Genomic DNA, 16321 nt, shown 5'->3' with positions numbered 1-16321 from the left:
CATTTATTTATTTATTTATTAATCAATCAATCAATCACTCTAATGACAATTCCTACATGCATTGCTTCATTTCAACATCACCAATGCTGTCAAAGCTTATGGGATACTTATTTCCCAGATGTAGAAACTATTGCCAGGAAGCTGGAATGTAGCTGCATTGTGTTATTTCCATATACGAAGGGTCCCATATCAAAAAGGAGGCAAAATAAGATGCCCAGGGTCATGAGGAGGGGCCTACAGCATGCTGTGTGATGCCTGGTGGTCACTGCCAATCTGCATCCTAATCACGTGTCCTTTTTCCAATTTTTCAGCCCAAGTTAATACTTTTTTTTTTTCCTGCCCCACCTCTCTGCTTCCTTCCTTCCTTTTTGAAGTAGAATTTTATGTATACATCTTTCTACTGATTTTTTTTTAAATTAAGGTACCATCCAAAGGTAACTACTTTAGAGTATACAAATTCAATGGCTTTTAGTACAGTCACAGTTTTGTGCAGTTATCACCTCTGCTTAATTCTAAAAATGTTTCCATAACCACAAAAGAAAACTCCATATCCATAAAGTAATCACTTCTATTCTGTCCTGTCCTCAGCCCCTGGCAATACTGATTTACTTTCTCTTTATAGATTTACCTATTTTCATATGAATGGAATTATACAATATGTGGCTTTTGTTATATGGTGAATTACTCAGTGTAACAGTTTTAAGGTTCATCCAAGTTGGTCTGGTCCAGCTGATTTAAACAACTCAGTTTTAATGACCGAGTAATATTCTACTGTGTGTTTATGCAGTTGGCCCTCTATCTGAAGGTTCTACACTTGCAGATTCAGCCAACCAGGAATCGAAAATATTCTGAAAGAAGAAATTGTATCTGTTGAATGTGTCAGCCCCCTCCTCTCTTTTTTTAAGCATTAAACTGTTTATTGAAAGGCAGTGTGATGGGGTGGGGGTGGGGCAGGAAAGGAGCTAGGTCTTCCATCTCCTGGTTTTCTTTCCAAATGCCCACAACAGCCAGGGTTGAGCCAGGCCAAAGCCAGGAGGAGCCAGGAACTTCATTTAATCTCCCACGTAGGTGGCAGGAACCCAAGCACTTGGGTGATCACCTGCTGCCTCCCATGCATTAGCAGGAGACTAGGTTGGAAGCATAGCTGCTGGGACTGTGATATGGGATGGGGGCGTCCTAAGAGGTGGCTTAGTATGCTGCAGCACGGTGCCCTCTGCAGGCACACTGTATTAGATATTCTAAGTAAGAGGTGATTGAAAGTATATAGGAAGGCATACATAGGCTAAGTGTAAATACCGTGCCGTTTTATGTAAGGGGCTTGAGCACCTGAGGATTTTGGCATCCCTGGGAGTTTTGGAACCAACCCCCTATGGATGTGGAGGGACAGCTGTACTAGTGATGGACATGTGAATTACTTCCATCTTTTGGCTGTTGTAGATAGTTCTGCTATGAATGTTTGTGTACAACCTTCTGAATACCTGTTTTCCATTCCATTGGAATGTACCTAGGAATGGAATTGCTGAGTCGCATAGTAATTCTGTGTTTAATTTTTGAGAAACTGCCAGCTGTTTTTCATAGCAGATGTACCTGTGTGCAATGTAGTTTCTATACATCTTCACCAAACACTTAGTATTTTCCTGCTGTGTTTGATGATTACCAGTGCTCTTACTTGATTTGCATTTCCCTCATTGGCTAATGATATTAAGCATCTTTTCATAATATATCTTCTTTAGCAAAATATCTGGTCAAGTTCTTTGCCCATTTTTGAACTGGGTTACTTTACTTGGTTGTTGAGAGTTCTTTATGTAATCTGGATGCTAGATCCTTCTCAGCTAGGTGATTTGAAAATATTTTCTCCCATTCTGCAGGTTGTCATTTCATTTTTTAATGATATTCTTGATGCACAAAGATGTTTAATTTTGATGATATCCAATTTATTATTTTTTAATTTTATTTGTTGCTTGTACTTTTGGTATCTTATATAAAAATTCATTGCCAAATCCAGGATCATGAAGATTTTCCTTTGTGTCTTCCTTTAAGAATTTTCTAGTTTTAGCTCTTAGATTTAGGTTGTGGATCCATTTTGGGTTAATTTTTGTATAATGTGTAGGTTGGAGTTCAGTGTCATTTTTTTTGTTGTTGTTGTTTGTGGTATACAGTGTGCCAGCTTTATAGAAGAGACTACACAGTGTATCAGTTCATTTCCATTACTATAACAAAATTCCCAAGGCTGGGTACTTCATAAGAAAAGAGGTTTATTTAACTCACAGTTTTGCAGGCTGAAAGTCCAAGGTCAGGTGGTCCCCTCCATTTGGCCTCTGGTGAGGGCTCCCTTGGCTGAGACACAGCCTGGCAGATGGCATCACTGTAGGAGCAGGTGCAAGAAGGCGAGATCACACGGAGAGTGGGGGAGTGTCCAGTCTTGCTCTTTTGTAGCTCCTTTCTCATGAGAACTAACCAGGGTCTCATGAGAACTACATTAATTCCTTCTAAGTGTGACACTAAATGACCTAATCATTTCCCACTAGTTTGTCCCACCACAGAGATTCATGCATCTCCCGACACTGCATCCTTAGGAACAGGCTCCCAGCACACGGACCTATGGGGAACGCAGTCAGATCACGTCCAAAGCATAACAGATGGCATCCTTGCTGAAAATTAATTGAATGTAGAGTATGAGTTTATTTCTAGGCTCTCAGTTCTGTTCCATTGGTCTGCATATCTGTTTATGCCAGTTCTACAGTGTTATTATTACAGGAGCTTTGCAGTAAGTTTTGTAATTGGGAAGCGTGAGTCCTTTACGTTTGTTCTTTTCAATATTGTTTTGGCTTGTCAGGATCCCTTGAAATTCTGTACGAATTTGAGGATCAACTTTTCCATTTTTGCAGAAATGGCCTTTGGAATTCTGATAGGGTTTTCATTGAAGAGAGAGAGAGAGAGAATGTCTTCCATCCTCTGGTTCACTACCCAGATGGCTGCAACAGCTAGGGCTGGGCCAGGCCAAAGCCAGGAGCCAGGAACTTCTTCCAGGTCTCTCATGTGAGTGCAGGGGCCCAGGCACTTGGACTATCTTCTGCTGCTTTTCCCAGGCCATTAGCAAGAAGCTGGATTGGAAGTGGAGCAGGTGAGACAACCTGGCACCCACATGAGATTCTGGCATCACAGGTGGCAGCTTTACCTGCTACCTCACAATGCTTGCCCCTTATGTGCCAGTTTGATTGGGCCACAGGATGTCAAGACATTTGGTCAATTACTATTCCAGGTGTGTCTGTGAGGATATTTCTTTTTTTCTTTCTTTTTTTTTTTTATTAAAGATTGATTTATTTATTTGCAAGTCAGAGTTACACAGAGAGAAGCGAGGTGGGGGGAGGGAGAGAGAAAGGGGTCTTCCATCCAATGGTTCACTCCCCAATTGGCCACAATGGCTGGAGCTGCGCTGATCTGAAGCCAGGAGCCAGGAGCTTTTTCCAGGTCTCCCACGTGGGTGTAGGGGTCCAAGGACTTGGGCCATCTTCTACTGCTTTCCCAGGCAGAAACAGAGAACTGAATTGGAAGTGGAGCAGCCAGGACTCGAACCAGCACCCTTATGGGATGTCGGCACTTCAGGCCAGGGCGTTAACCCGTTGCACCACAGGGCCGGCCCCAAGGATATTTCTGAATGAGGTTAATGTTGAAACAGTACACCGAGGCCGGTGCTGCGGCTCAATAGGCTAATCCTCCGCCTGTGGCACCAGCACCCCAGGTTCTAGTCCCAGTTGGGGCGCCAGATTCTGTCCCGATTGCTCCTCTTCCAGGCCAGCTCTCTGCTGTGGCCCAGGAAGGCAGTGGAGGATGGCCCAAGTCCTTGGGCCCTGCATCCACATGGGAGACCAGGAGAAGCACCTGGCTCCTGGCTTCGGATCAACGCGGTGCGCCGGCCACAGTGCACCGGCCGCAGCGGCCACTGTGGGGTGAACCAACGGGAAAGGAAGACCTTTCTCACTGTCCACTCTGCCTGTCCAAAAAAAAAAAAAAAAAAGAAAAGAAAAGAAGCAGTACACTGAGTAAAGCAAACTGGCCTTCCTAATGTGGGGAGCCTCATTCAGTCAGTTGAAGATTTGGATAGAACAGAAAGGCCAAGGAAGAGGGAATTTCACCTTTCTAACTACCTGAGCTGGGACAACAGTCTTTGCCTGCCCTTATACTGGAATTTATATCAAGGGCTTTCCTGGTTTTGGGGCCTTAGACTTGGACTAGAACTCCACCACTTAGGCCAATTGTGGCATAGCTGGCAAAGCCACTGCCTGCAATGCCTGTATCCCTATGGGTGCTGGTTCGAATCTTGGGTATTCCACTTCCAATCCAGCTCCCTGCTAATGTTCCTGAGAGACCAGCAGGAAGGGGCCCAAGTCTGTACCCATGTTTGAGACCTGGAAGAAGCTCATAGCTTTGGCGTGGAGCCTGGCCTGGCTTAATCTTAACTGTTGTGGCCATTTGGAGAGTGAACCAGCAGGTGGAAGATCTCCCTCCCTACCTCCCTCTCTCCTTCCTCCCTTGTTACAGAGAGGCAGAGGCAGAGAGAGGTCCTCCATCTGCTGGTTCACTTCCCAGATGGCCGCAACAGCCGGAGCTGTGCTGATCTGAAGCCAGGAGCCAGGAGCTTCTTCCGGGTCTCCTACACAGGTGCTAGGGCCCAAAGACTTGGGCCATCTTCCCCTGGAAGACCTCTCTTTCTGTCTCTCCCTCTTGCTCTCTGTAACTCTGCCTTTCAAATAAAGAAAATAAGTCTTAAAAAAAAAAAAAAAAAAAAAAAAAAAAAAAAAACCTCCACCACTCGTTTCCTGCATCCAGTTTGCTGATTGCAGATCTTGAGACTTCTCAACCTCCGTTGCTATGTGATCCAATTCTTTATTGTAAATCCTTGTAATAAATCTCTGTTTATAAGTGGAGCATCCCTAATCCGAAACTCTGAAATCCAAAATGTTCTGAAGTCTGAAACTTTCTGAGTTGCCAGCATGATTTTGCTTATGGATTTGGGCTTTCAGATTAGGGATGCTTAACCAGTAGTCTGTGGGAAGTATTCTGAACTCTGGGGAAAAAAACCCAAAATCTGAAACACTTCTGGTCCCAGCATTGTGGATAAGGATGTTTAACCTCTATGTGAATGTACCTTGCATTGGTCTGTTTGTTTGAAGAACCATAATGCAGTCTTCTAATCCATGAACCTGAATGTCCTTCAGTTGTCAGATCGTCTCTTAAGTTAAAGAAGTTAAAGAAGCAACTATTTTGTAGCTGTCAGTATACAAATATTTCACCTCCCTGATTAAATTTATTCCCAGATGTTTTATTCTTTTGGGTGAAGTGTACATGGAATTTTCTTAATTTCCTGTTTGGGTTATTGCTGTATGGAAGCAACCGAATTTTGCATGTTTCTTGTACTTTAAAACTTTGCTAAGTTTGTTTATTAGCCCTATTAATGTCTCTGTAGATTCTTTGTGGTTTTGTGAATGTAGGATTATTATGTCATGTGTGAATAGTAATAATTTTACTTTTTCATTTCTAATTTGTATACATTTATTTCTTTCTCTTTGGCTAGAATCTAACAGTACCTAACATGGCAATGGTGAAAGTGGGCATCTTTGTCACATCCTTAATTTTATTTGGGAAGTTTTCAGTCTTTCGGCATTTAACTCTCAGAGAATATTATCCGTGGTATTTTTTTTCTAATAACAGCCCTTTCTCATGCTGAAGACGTTTCCTTTCTATTTCTAGTTTTTTGCTTGTTTTTATCATGTGTGGATGTTGTGTTCTGTCAAATTTTTCTGCATCAACCAAAATGATCGTTCTCAGTGTGGTGTACCACAAGGTTTAGTTGTCAAGCTGCTTTCCTTTTTATGTTGTGGGCAATAACATTCTCCTAGGCAGCCAATTGCAAATATTTGACTAAGCTTTATCTCTTCAATCTTGGAGCTGCTTATAGTATATCCTGCTTCCCATTTTTGCCTGCCAGCATCCTGCCTCTCATCATAACTGGTTTACTCAGTAGGCTTGTAACTCACAGTTAAGCTCTCCTCTCTTTCCCTTTGAACCAGTTGTTTACATGTGCTGACTTCATCTTCTGAAGTCCCTTTTTCACCCTGATATATCTTCCCTACTGAGGCACCTGTAATGCAGATCCATTCATTGTTCATCAGATAAAGTCTGAACTCATCGTGACTCTTGGAACCCTTCAGCAGGGCTGGAATTTGGCCTTGCAGCTGAGACTGGTCACGTGGGATGCCTGTGTCTCACATCTTAGTGCCTAGATTCGAGCCCTAGCTCTGGCTTCTGATTGCAGCTTCCTGCTGATGCACACCCTGGGTGGCAGCAATGAGATGACTCAAGTAGTTGGATCCCTGCCACCCATGAGTAAAACCTGGATTGAAGTCCTGGCTCTTTGCTTTGATTTTGGCTAGCCCAGTCCCAGCCATTGTGGGTATTTGGAGAATGAACAAGCAGATGGGGGTTCACATGCTCTATCTCTGTATTTTTGTGCACCTTTCAAATAAGAGTAAAAAAAAAGAGGCATTCATAATCCAATCCCACTTTATCTTTCTGATCTCTGTTATTTATTAGAAATGGAAACTGCACCCTGAGATCTGTGTAACAGTAACTTAAGATTTTACTATTGTTAGGATCCTAAAACTATAGGCTTATGAATTTAATTCTCATGTTTTCCCCAGTATTTTCCAAGCTTCTCAATTCACCTTTGCAATATTTTTTTTTCTTTAACAGGCAGAGTGGACAGTGAGAGAGAGACAGAGAAAAAGGTCTTCCTTTTTGCCTTTGGTTTACCCTCCAATGGCCGCCACGGCTGGCGCACTGCAGCCGGCGCACAGTGCTGATCCGAAGGCAGGAGCCAGGTGCTTCTCCTAGTCTCCCATGGGGTGCAGGGCCCTAGCACTTGGGCCATCCTCCACTGCTTTCCCGGGCAACAGCAGAGAGCTGGCCTGGAAGAGGGGCAACCGGGACTAGAACCCAGTGTGCTGGCGCTGCTAGGTGGAGGATTAGCCTATTGAGCCGCGGCGCCGGCCATTTGCAATATACTGTTAAAAATGATATTTTCCTGGGGCAGGCACGATGGCACACTGGTTTAAGCTGCTGCTTGGGAGGCTTGCATCCCACATCTGAGTGCCAGTTTGAGTCCCAGCTGCTGCAAATCCAGCTGCCTGTATATGCAACTGGGAGGCAGTGGAAGATGGCTTAGGTGCTTGGATCCCTGCCGCCCACGTGGGAGACCTTGTGGAGTTCCTGATTCCTGGCTCAGCCTAGCCCAGCCCAGGCAGTTGCCGCCTTTTGGAGGTGTGAACCAGTAGATGTCACTCTTTTAGATAAATAAAATAACTCTTTGAAAAAATGATATTTTCTGGCCGGCGCCGCGGCTCACTAGGCTAATCCTCCGCCTAACGGCGCCGGCACACCGGGTTCTAGTCCCGGTTGGGGCGCCGGATTCTGTCCCGGTTCCCCCTCTTCCAGGCCAGCTCTCTGCTGTGGCCAGGGAGTGCAGTGGAGGATGGCCCAGGTGCTTGGGCCCTGCACCCCATGGGAGACCAGGAAAAGCACCTGGCTCCTGGCTCCTGCCATCGGATCAGCGCGGTGCACCGGCCGCAGTGCACCAGCCGCGGCGGCCATTGGAGGGTGAACCAACGGCAAAGGAAGACCTTTCTCTCTGTCTCTCTCTCTCACTGTCCACTCTGCCTGTCAAAAAAAAAAAAAGATATTTTCCCTGATTTTTGGAGATTCATTCTGTTGTATCTGTGGACAGATTCTTTGAGCCTTAGACAATGAATTGAATGAGACTCACACAGCAAGTGCAGGCAACAGATATTTATGATAGCGAGTGAAGTATACTTCACAAGGAGAGTAGAAGTGGGCCTCTGAGAAGAACTCAGCTAAGTCGAAGACTCAGCTCAGAACGTCCGCCCATGGCCACAAAGCAAAAGTACACACCATTAGACTGCAGGAGTGGGCCTCTGAGAGAGTTCAAGGCCCTGAATTTAATTTGCCTCGTTAATTTATAGCCAGATTTTTAGAGGGTAGAGAGTTGTTGCCAGGAATACTCTGGCCAGAAGCCCTGGATGGAGGGATGCTGCCATCCCAAGCTGAAAGAGGGTTGTGGGGACTCAGGCCAGGTGTTCTGTGAAGCAGAGCTCATATTCCTCTCAAGATTAGCTTTAGGGACTCTTCCTGGACTGGCCTGGGTTGTGTCTTTTTTTTTTTTTTTTGAAGATAATATGATAGGTGTATAGTTCAGCAGATTGAATATTTTTTTTTTTTTTAGATTTATTTATTTATTTGAAAAGCAGAGTTGGAGAGAGGGAAAGACAGAGAGAGAGATCTTCCATCCACTGGTTTACTTGACAAATGGCTGCAATGGCCAGAGCTGGGCCAATGCAAAAGCAATAGCCAGGAGCTTCTTCCAGTCTCCCATGTAGGTACAGAGACCCAAGCACTTGGGCTGCCTTGTGCTACTTTCCCAGGCACACTAGCAGAGAGCTGGATCAGAAGTGGAGCAGTTGGGACTTGAACCGGCTCTGCAGGTGGTGCTTTTACATACTATTGCCACGGTGCTGGCCTTGGCCTGGGTTGCTCTTTATCTCTTGCATGTGGGTAGACTGCCTTTGAGCTTTCTAAATTCTCACTTAGCATTTTAAAGCACATAAGACAGCTTTAACTTTCTCTGAAATTTTTTTGAACTTTTCTCCTTGCCTCTCTCTCTGGGCCCTAGCTATCTCCTGCCCAAGTACCATACAACAGTATAATGGCTTCCCAGTCTTACTTCTCATATTTAGCTAAGCCATGCATTCAAAGAAAGGAAAAGAAAGTGTTATAAACTGATAAAAGCAAGATGCTAGATATTAGGTACAGGATGAAAAAATACTGTATATCACAGTTTCTAGAAAGGTATCTTAGAAACTATTAAAAGTAGTCATCCCTGGGAAATGGAATGGTCGCAGAAAGAAGAGATTTCCTTTCTACTTAACATCCTTTTATGCTGGATATTTGGAATTTCTTACTCAGTGCATATGAAAAATCTGAAAAAGTACATGATTTGTTCTTTTTCTTTCTTGATTTTAAGTTTCAGTTCAAACCTGTACACCATATAAGAGCATCTAAATTTTAAAAGTTTTTAATGGCCTTTTAAAAAATGTAAGCCAGTTTATAAACTAAAACAGACATACTCATATACCAGACTTTTCCATCATTCACATAGATTCACATGTAAGCCTTTACTGGGGGATTTAGGTGTATCCACAAAAACTACTATTTATTGCTTTTAGAGAGTTGTATCCTTGTGGCTCTTTAAGTTTCTATTCCATGAATAAATTGGACCAGCATGAAGTTACTGCAGGAAGAAACACTGAAAAAAATACCAGGTCTTTTGTGGATCCTTCCTTGTTTTGTGGAGGTTGACAAGGTTAGCAGTGGTATCAGAATGTAATTATTAAGACACTGTTAGCCAGACTGTTTCTGGAATTGATGCCATATATTTCCTTTAACTCTTCCTAAGATTTTGTTTGTTTCCCTTGGGTACTTAAGTTGTTTTTCAAATGGGAAAGCCAGATCTTTAGCTTTGGAGGGGATTGTCTTAGTAGTTTTTTGGTGTAAAGGAACATTTCATAGTTGTTTAATGTTAAATACAGAAATGTCTCTGAAAGACCAGGCAGTTTAGATCAGAAAAATGTTCATCAGGATGATGAAAATAGCATTCCTGTTTGAAGAGATGGAATAATTTAGGCAGTTGAGCACAATGCTTAGTTAGATGCTCTAAAAATTAGTAATTAGTAGTTTTGCTTTATTTGATCAGAAAGTTTTAACTTAGTTGCTGTTGGATTAGGCCAGTTGTTGTTTGTTAGAAAAACTTGATAGCTTAATATTTTTATTGCCTGAGTAATCCTTTTCATTGCATATTGTGAGGTAAGTTACTGTCTTTGCTTGAAGACGGTGTCAGCTGTGAGAATTGGCCTGGACTGCACCTAAGCCACGGAGTGGCTGAGGCTGAGGCTGGCGAGCCTGAGCTCCCTCCTTCAGAGTTGTGTGTGCGCCTTTCTTCACTGCCTCTGGGTAGGAAAAGAGAGTACTTTTTGTTTCATGAAAATGATATGAATTTAGCTGCGGAAGTACAAACCTGTTAGCTCTTGCTAGTTACTTGACTTTCGTGGGACAGGAGCACGGGCTTTGTCCTGTCTCTATTTGGGCGTGTACTTTATACACAGCAGTGTCATTAACAGTGGAGCTAATACTTAAATTTACTTTCTGTGATGTTCGGGAAAATCAGTGAATTAATCATGTAGTAGGATTCTGATTGCTTAGTTTGTTACTATAAAATTGTTGTTTAATACCTAGTACTTCCTAGGATTTTGAATATGGGTACTGCTGAGAACATAGGTTTAGCTAAATATTTATAAAACTGAGGCATGTCATAGAATTTGTATCTGTACATCCATAGTATAGCTTAATACTTGTGAACTTTGCTACCCTTTTTTTTTTTTTTTTTTTTTTTTTTGACAGGCAGAGTGGACAGTGAGAGAGAGAGACAGAGAGAAAGGTCTTCGTTTGCCATTGGTTCACCCTCCAATGGCCAGCGCACCATGCTGATCTGAAGGCAGGAGCCAGGTGCTTTTCCTGGTCTCCCATGGGGTGCAGGGCCCAAGCACCTGGGCCATCCTCCACTGCACTCCTGGGCCACAGCAGAGAGCTGGCCTGGAAGAGGGGCAACCGGGACTAGAACCTGGTGTGCTGTCGCCGCAGTCGGAGGATTAGCCTATTGAGCCGCGGCGTCGGCCTACCCAAATTCTTAGTAACTGCCTTTGATTTATCTTTTAAGACATTAGATGATAAATGGGTTTTGTAAACCTTAACTTCCTGATTTGCCTGATGGCTGCCTATAAAAGGTTGTCATAAGGACCACAGGTACTTGCATATAAGACATGTGTTTACTGACATGAGGTGAGTGTTCAATCAATGCCAGTTAGAATTTTTACCAGTACTGTCCTATGAATGAGTCAAATTAGACTGTTATTATATGACTGTTGCATTAAAGGAGGAAAAAAAATCATATTTAAAACAATTAAGAGAGCCACATATTGAGAAGTACCAGGTAAAGATACAAGTTCATTCATTCACAGGCTCTTTTCATTCCTTCAACATGGGAAGTTAGAAAGGGAGACAATAGTGTGGACCAACATTCTTGGACACACTGTGTGGAGGAGGTAAGATGAATGTATCCCTTGCCTGGAGGTTGGCATTTGTAGTTTAACAAGGTAGGAGGTGATCCTAGCGTAACAGGGGCAACACTCCCAGGCATGAGAGAAGGTGGCAGAAGTTGAGCTGGCTAATGTTGGAATCAAGGAATGGTCTTTGAATGTCAAGATGAGGTGATTTGGATTTAAATCATCATGTAGAACATTGTTCTTGGAGCTGTAAAAATAGTTTTATACAGTATGTTTGAAAATCTCTTCCCAATAGCTTTCTTTTTTTAAAGATTTATTTATTTATTTAAAAGTCAGAGTTACACAGAGAGAGGCAGAGAGAGAGAGAGAGAGAGAGAGAGAGAGAGATCTTCCATCTGCTGGTTCACTCCCCAACTGGCTGCAACGACTGGAGCTGCACTGATCTGAAGCCAGGAGCCAGGAGCTTCTTCCAGGCCTCCCATGTGGGTGCATGGGCCCACACATGTGGGCCATCTTCTACTGCTTTCCCAGGCCATAGCAGAGAGCTGGATCGGAAGTGGAGCAGCTGGGACTTGAACCGGCGCCCATATGGGATGGTGGCACTGCAGGCGGTGGCTTTACCTGTTACTCCACAGCGCCAGCTCCCCCCCCCCCATAGCTTTTAAAAATGGAAACTAAAGAATTTGTTTTGCTTTCCTGAGTATATTATCCTAGAAAATATACTGTTACTGTCAACTGCTACCTATTACAGAGTGGACAAATAGAGTGAGAGTATTAGAGTGTAACTGACTTTCAGTAAAATAGTTAATATCTGAAAACCAGTTTTCATTGATTCACATTTATTTGCATCTCAGGTTCTCTGAAATTGGAATGTTGCTTTACATGTACTGTCCTCCAAGTAGCAGATATAATTGTCATCGTCTGCACATGTCTGCTCTTGGTCATAGCTGATCTTGCTGTGTAAGGACAGTCAAGTTATCAGCACTGTTAGTACCACCCAGTTTACTTGTCATTTAAAGTGTCTTTTATGGGGCTGGTGTGGTGGTGCACTTGGTTAATCCTCCTGCAGCGCCAGCATCCCATATGGGTGCTGGGTTCTAGCCCTGGATGCTCCTCTTCCAGTCCAGCTCTCTGCTGTGGCCTGGGAAGGCAGTGGAGAATGGCCCAAGTGCTAGGGTGCCTGCACCCGTGTGGGAGACCAGGAAAGAAGCTCCTGGCCCCTGGCTTCAGATCGGTGTAGCTCTGGCTGTGGTGGCCGTTTGGGGAGTGAACCAACGGAAGGAAGGCCTTTCTCTCTGTCTCTCTCTCTCTCTCTCTCACTGTCTGTAACTCTACCTGTCAAATAAATAAATAAATAAATAAAAATTTTTAAAGTGTCTTTTAGAAAATTTCTCTGCGATTCAGCATGGAAATGGAAAAAAAAAAAAAAGACAAAACTGTCCATGAAGAAAAGCTTGGAAACCAAAGGATATAAGTTGATTTTACATGAACCAAAATACTTACCATTGGAGAAATGAATACAGTTTTCTATTTTCTTGCAAAGCTACAATCAAATGTTTTTCCTAAAAAAGAAGATTCCATAGGTATATTGAACCATGTTAAGTTTTGTTGCTGAGAAAAATGCTAAAGAATTGCTAATCACATACTGGGCAGTGTACCTGGAAGCAGGGGAAGTTGCTGTAGTCCTCAGTATGGATGAGAGAATTCAGAGCTACAAGAAGCAGGTGTGACTGATTCATGTGTCAAGAATGTCAGTGGGGCACTGTGTCATAGTTTTTCTTTCTTAGTTTATAACCAGTGACACTTTCAATTTAGTAAAATATGGTATTTATCTCTCTACTTCCTCATGATAGCTTGTTTGGAACAGATTGTGCTACTAAGTAATCAAACTCGTGATTATAAAAATGCAAGCAAAATTTTAAAAAGGGAGGGGAACTTTTTAAGATGCGAAGATCAAGGTCAAAATATAAGAATAAAATACTTGCATTGTTTTCTGTTAGCTGGGTCTTGCCTGTGTCCTTGTCTTCTCAGATCCAGCCTGGCATATTGGTTAGTGTGCAGACTCTGGAGTCATGCAGCCTGGATGCAAACTCCAGGCCCACTCTGTACTGGCAGTAACCTGTGTAAATTACCTAACATCTCTGTGTCAGTGTTCTGTTAAATGAGCATAATACCTATCTCATACATTTGTTAGGGGAGTCAAATGAGGTAAATTAGTTATTACATGCAAAGTGTTTAGAATAGCAGCTGGCTAAAAGTAAACAGTGCATGTTAACTGATGTTTTTTACTGGGATTGTTTCTTGTGAATCGGAAGTGTTAGTTACTATACGGAGTGATTCCAAATGGAGATGTGATTATCCATCCCATTGCCATCTTCTTGGTCCCAGTTTGGGGTGTATTGATTTTGTTTGCGTGTTTAGAAAATTGCAGTGTGTGATTGAACTATACAGATCCACTCGTTTTCTCAGAGTAAGATCAAGTGGGACTAGAATTAGTTTGGAAAAGTTTTTAATACTTTTTCTCCAAGTCATATGCCATGTTTTCAGCTTTTGCCAAGACTAAATCCCAACACCTCTTAGTCTGGTGTTCACTCTCCCAGTGCAAAGACAGGGACTGGCTTTGACAAGGCTCTGAGCCTCTGGGGCTGCTGGTCTCAGCAGAGCAGGGCTCCATTTCTGGCCTGTGACTCCAGCTTGTGCCTAGAACAGCAGGCCACTGGTGCTTTCCTGATGGCTCTGGAGGGCTGTTTCAGCTAGTTATTTCTAGTCGTATGATGTTGTGTTGCCTTGGGCCCTCAGCTGTTGAAGAATGCAGGATACTGTTTCTGTCACAGGTGGCCGAGAATGTGGACTCCTCTCTGAGACGTAGTATGAACTGGAGGGGTAGTTAATGGTGAAACATCAGCTACTGAATCGGGACCTAACTCTAGGAGTGATATAAATTCGATTTTTTTCTCACTAAACTAATTTTGAACTAGTATGTTTTTAGTGTTCATCTAAAAAAATCCCTAGGTTTTAGGTTGGGCCAGCCAGTTTAAAATGGAACTGCACTTGTAAAGAAATGTTTCGTGTTAACTCGGTGCAGGATAGAAGGAAATAGTAGGGTGACAGCTTCAGGCTGAAAAGGGGTTGTAAACTCATCTTGTGGTAGCTGGAAGTTAACAAATTAGGTTTTCCTTAATGAAGAGGAAATATTCCATAGTTCATTCCCCAGGGAAATACTCCATAGTTCATTTTATTTAATAACTCAGAAATTCTACCTTTGATTATACTTCCCTTTCAGCCATCAAATCTTAAGTTTTAAATATGACGTTGGTGGTACTGATCATTTGTTATTTATATGATTGGGAACTTACTGTCAGTGAAAAATGACACACACAAAGGGCATGTGTAGTGAAGCTCAAAATAGTATGTCTTCACATCCATGCGAACTCCCTGGCCTGCCTCTGTGGCCTGCATATGCACTGCTCACAGAAAGAAGACCCTGAGGCGCTATAATCAGTCAGTGAGGCAAGACTGGTAGGTTGAAATGTTTCTGTGTTTGTAGTTGTACTATTTACTCATATTTCTTTCATGTGTGCCAAAAGTATTTTCTGTGATGAAACTTCTGAATGAGTAATGAATTTGGCATTTCAGAATGTGTCTGACCATCAGTGTCTTGTTGCTCGGAGGGTGTCAGTTCTTCAGAGGAGAAAATACAAGTCTCACGCCTGTTGATCCAAGATGCTTTTCTTCTTCTCTGACATATGTCTATGATTTTATTTTGTTTCTCAAATGTAGAGCTGCCAAATGCTGCTAAATCAACTGAGAGAAATCACAGGCATTCAGGACCCTTCCTTTCTTCATGAAGCACTAAAGGTTGGTTTCCAGACTCCTATTAGCCAAAGCCTTTAAAACAGTAGCCCATATCGTGGTTGTGGCAGTTCAAGATGCTTTTAGACCCAAAGGAAAGCAACACAGGGACAGAAGATCGATAGGTCAGATGACCCTATACCTTCAACCTATAAATTATCATGGAGTAGGAGAGACTTGAACAGGTGTATTAGTCAGCTCTTTATTACTCTTTAAACATTTTTAAATTTGATTTATTTATTTGCAAGCAGAGACGGAGCGATCTTCCATTTGTTGGATTATTGCCCAAATGTCTGCAAGAGCCAAGAGGAGCCCAGAACTCAGTCTGAGTCTCCTTCACGGGTGGCAGGGATCCAAGTACTTGCACCATCACCTGCTGTCTACCAGGGTGGCCATTAGCAGGAAGCTGCATCACACGCGGAGCTGGGACTTGAACCCAGGTACTCCAAATGTGGCATGCAGGCATCCCAAGTGGCATCTTCACCATTGCACCAAACCCACCAGAGCTCATCATTGCCTAAACTACAGTATGTGAGATGCGCTTCTTGGGAAGGAAAAGTTTTGTTTTGGCTTACACTTTGAGATTCACCGTTCAAGATTGGGTGACCCCATTAGTCTAGCATCCGGTGGAGGCTGGCAGTGGCAGAACATGTGCTGAGGACAATTGCATGGTGAGCCAGGAAGCAGAGAGAGCGATGTTAGGCCAAACTTGGCTTAAATTAGCCCTTTTTCTAGAGCTACCACCCAAGGGCAAGCCTCCAGTGACTTAAGGACCACCCACTGGCCCTAGCTTCCAGGGGCCATAATTAGGTCAAGTCTCCACCCTCATCCAGACTCAACAGCATTTAGCATTAATCCATTTTACCATTAACATAAGACTTAGGGGTTTAAACATCTGCATGAGTTTGGGGACCGAAGTCCACTTTAGTCCATAACAGGTGGGAGACCCCATAGAGCAAAGATTTGCGTTATATAGAGACCTCAGGTGCATCCTGATCCAGACCAACAAACTGGGGACTGTTTGAGTCACAGAAGTCTGAAGTGGTTATTTGATCCTGAAAAGCTGCTGTTACTTTTGAAGTATGACAGTAGTAAAGGCTATATTTTTAAAAAGGTATATTCTGAAATATTGACCAGTTGAAATGAGATGTTTAGCATTTGCTTCAAACTCTGAGAAAATAGGCAGTAGAGGTGAAACAAGATTAACTGTGACTTGATAATTGTTGAAACTAAGTGATGGCTACATGGGGTTTAATTATTCACTGTGCTTTTGTAAA

General features: G+C 42.9%; 1 protein-coding gene across 10 annotated transcripts in view; it reads left to right on the top strand.

Moving 5' to 3' along the window:
* USP28 (ubiquitin specific peptidase 28) overlaps positions 1 to 16321 on the top strand; it is a 72014-nt gene that overhangs the window by 12121 nt on the left and 43572 nt on the right. For 8 of the 10 annotated variants that reach the window (XM_070078467.1, XM_051849130.2, XM_051849123.2 and 5 more), the window contains exon 2: positions 14973 to 15050. The exons of the other annotated variants lie outside the window; for them this stretch is intronic. In XM_070078467.1, coding sequence (XP_069934568.1) covers positions 14982 to 15050 — 69 coding nt within the window. In that variant the 5' untranslated portion in view covers positions 14973 to 14981. The remainder of the gene's footprint in view (positions 1 to 14972; positions 15051 to 16321) is intronic. 10 annotated transcript variants of the gene reach the window in all.

Source organism: Oryctolagus cuniculus, chromosome 1, assembly GCF_964237555.1.
Source record: "Oryctolagus cuniculus chromosome 1, mOryCun1.1, whole genome shotgun sequence".
Lineage (NCBI taxonomy): Eukaryota > Metazoa > Chordata > Mammalia > Lagomorpha > Leporidae > Oryctolagus > Oryctolagus cuniculus.
The sequence above is the reverse complement of the archived record's forward strand: the minus strand, read 5'-3'. Positions and strand labels throughout refer to the sequence as shown.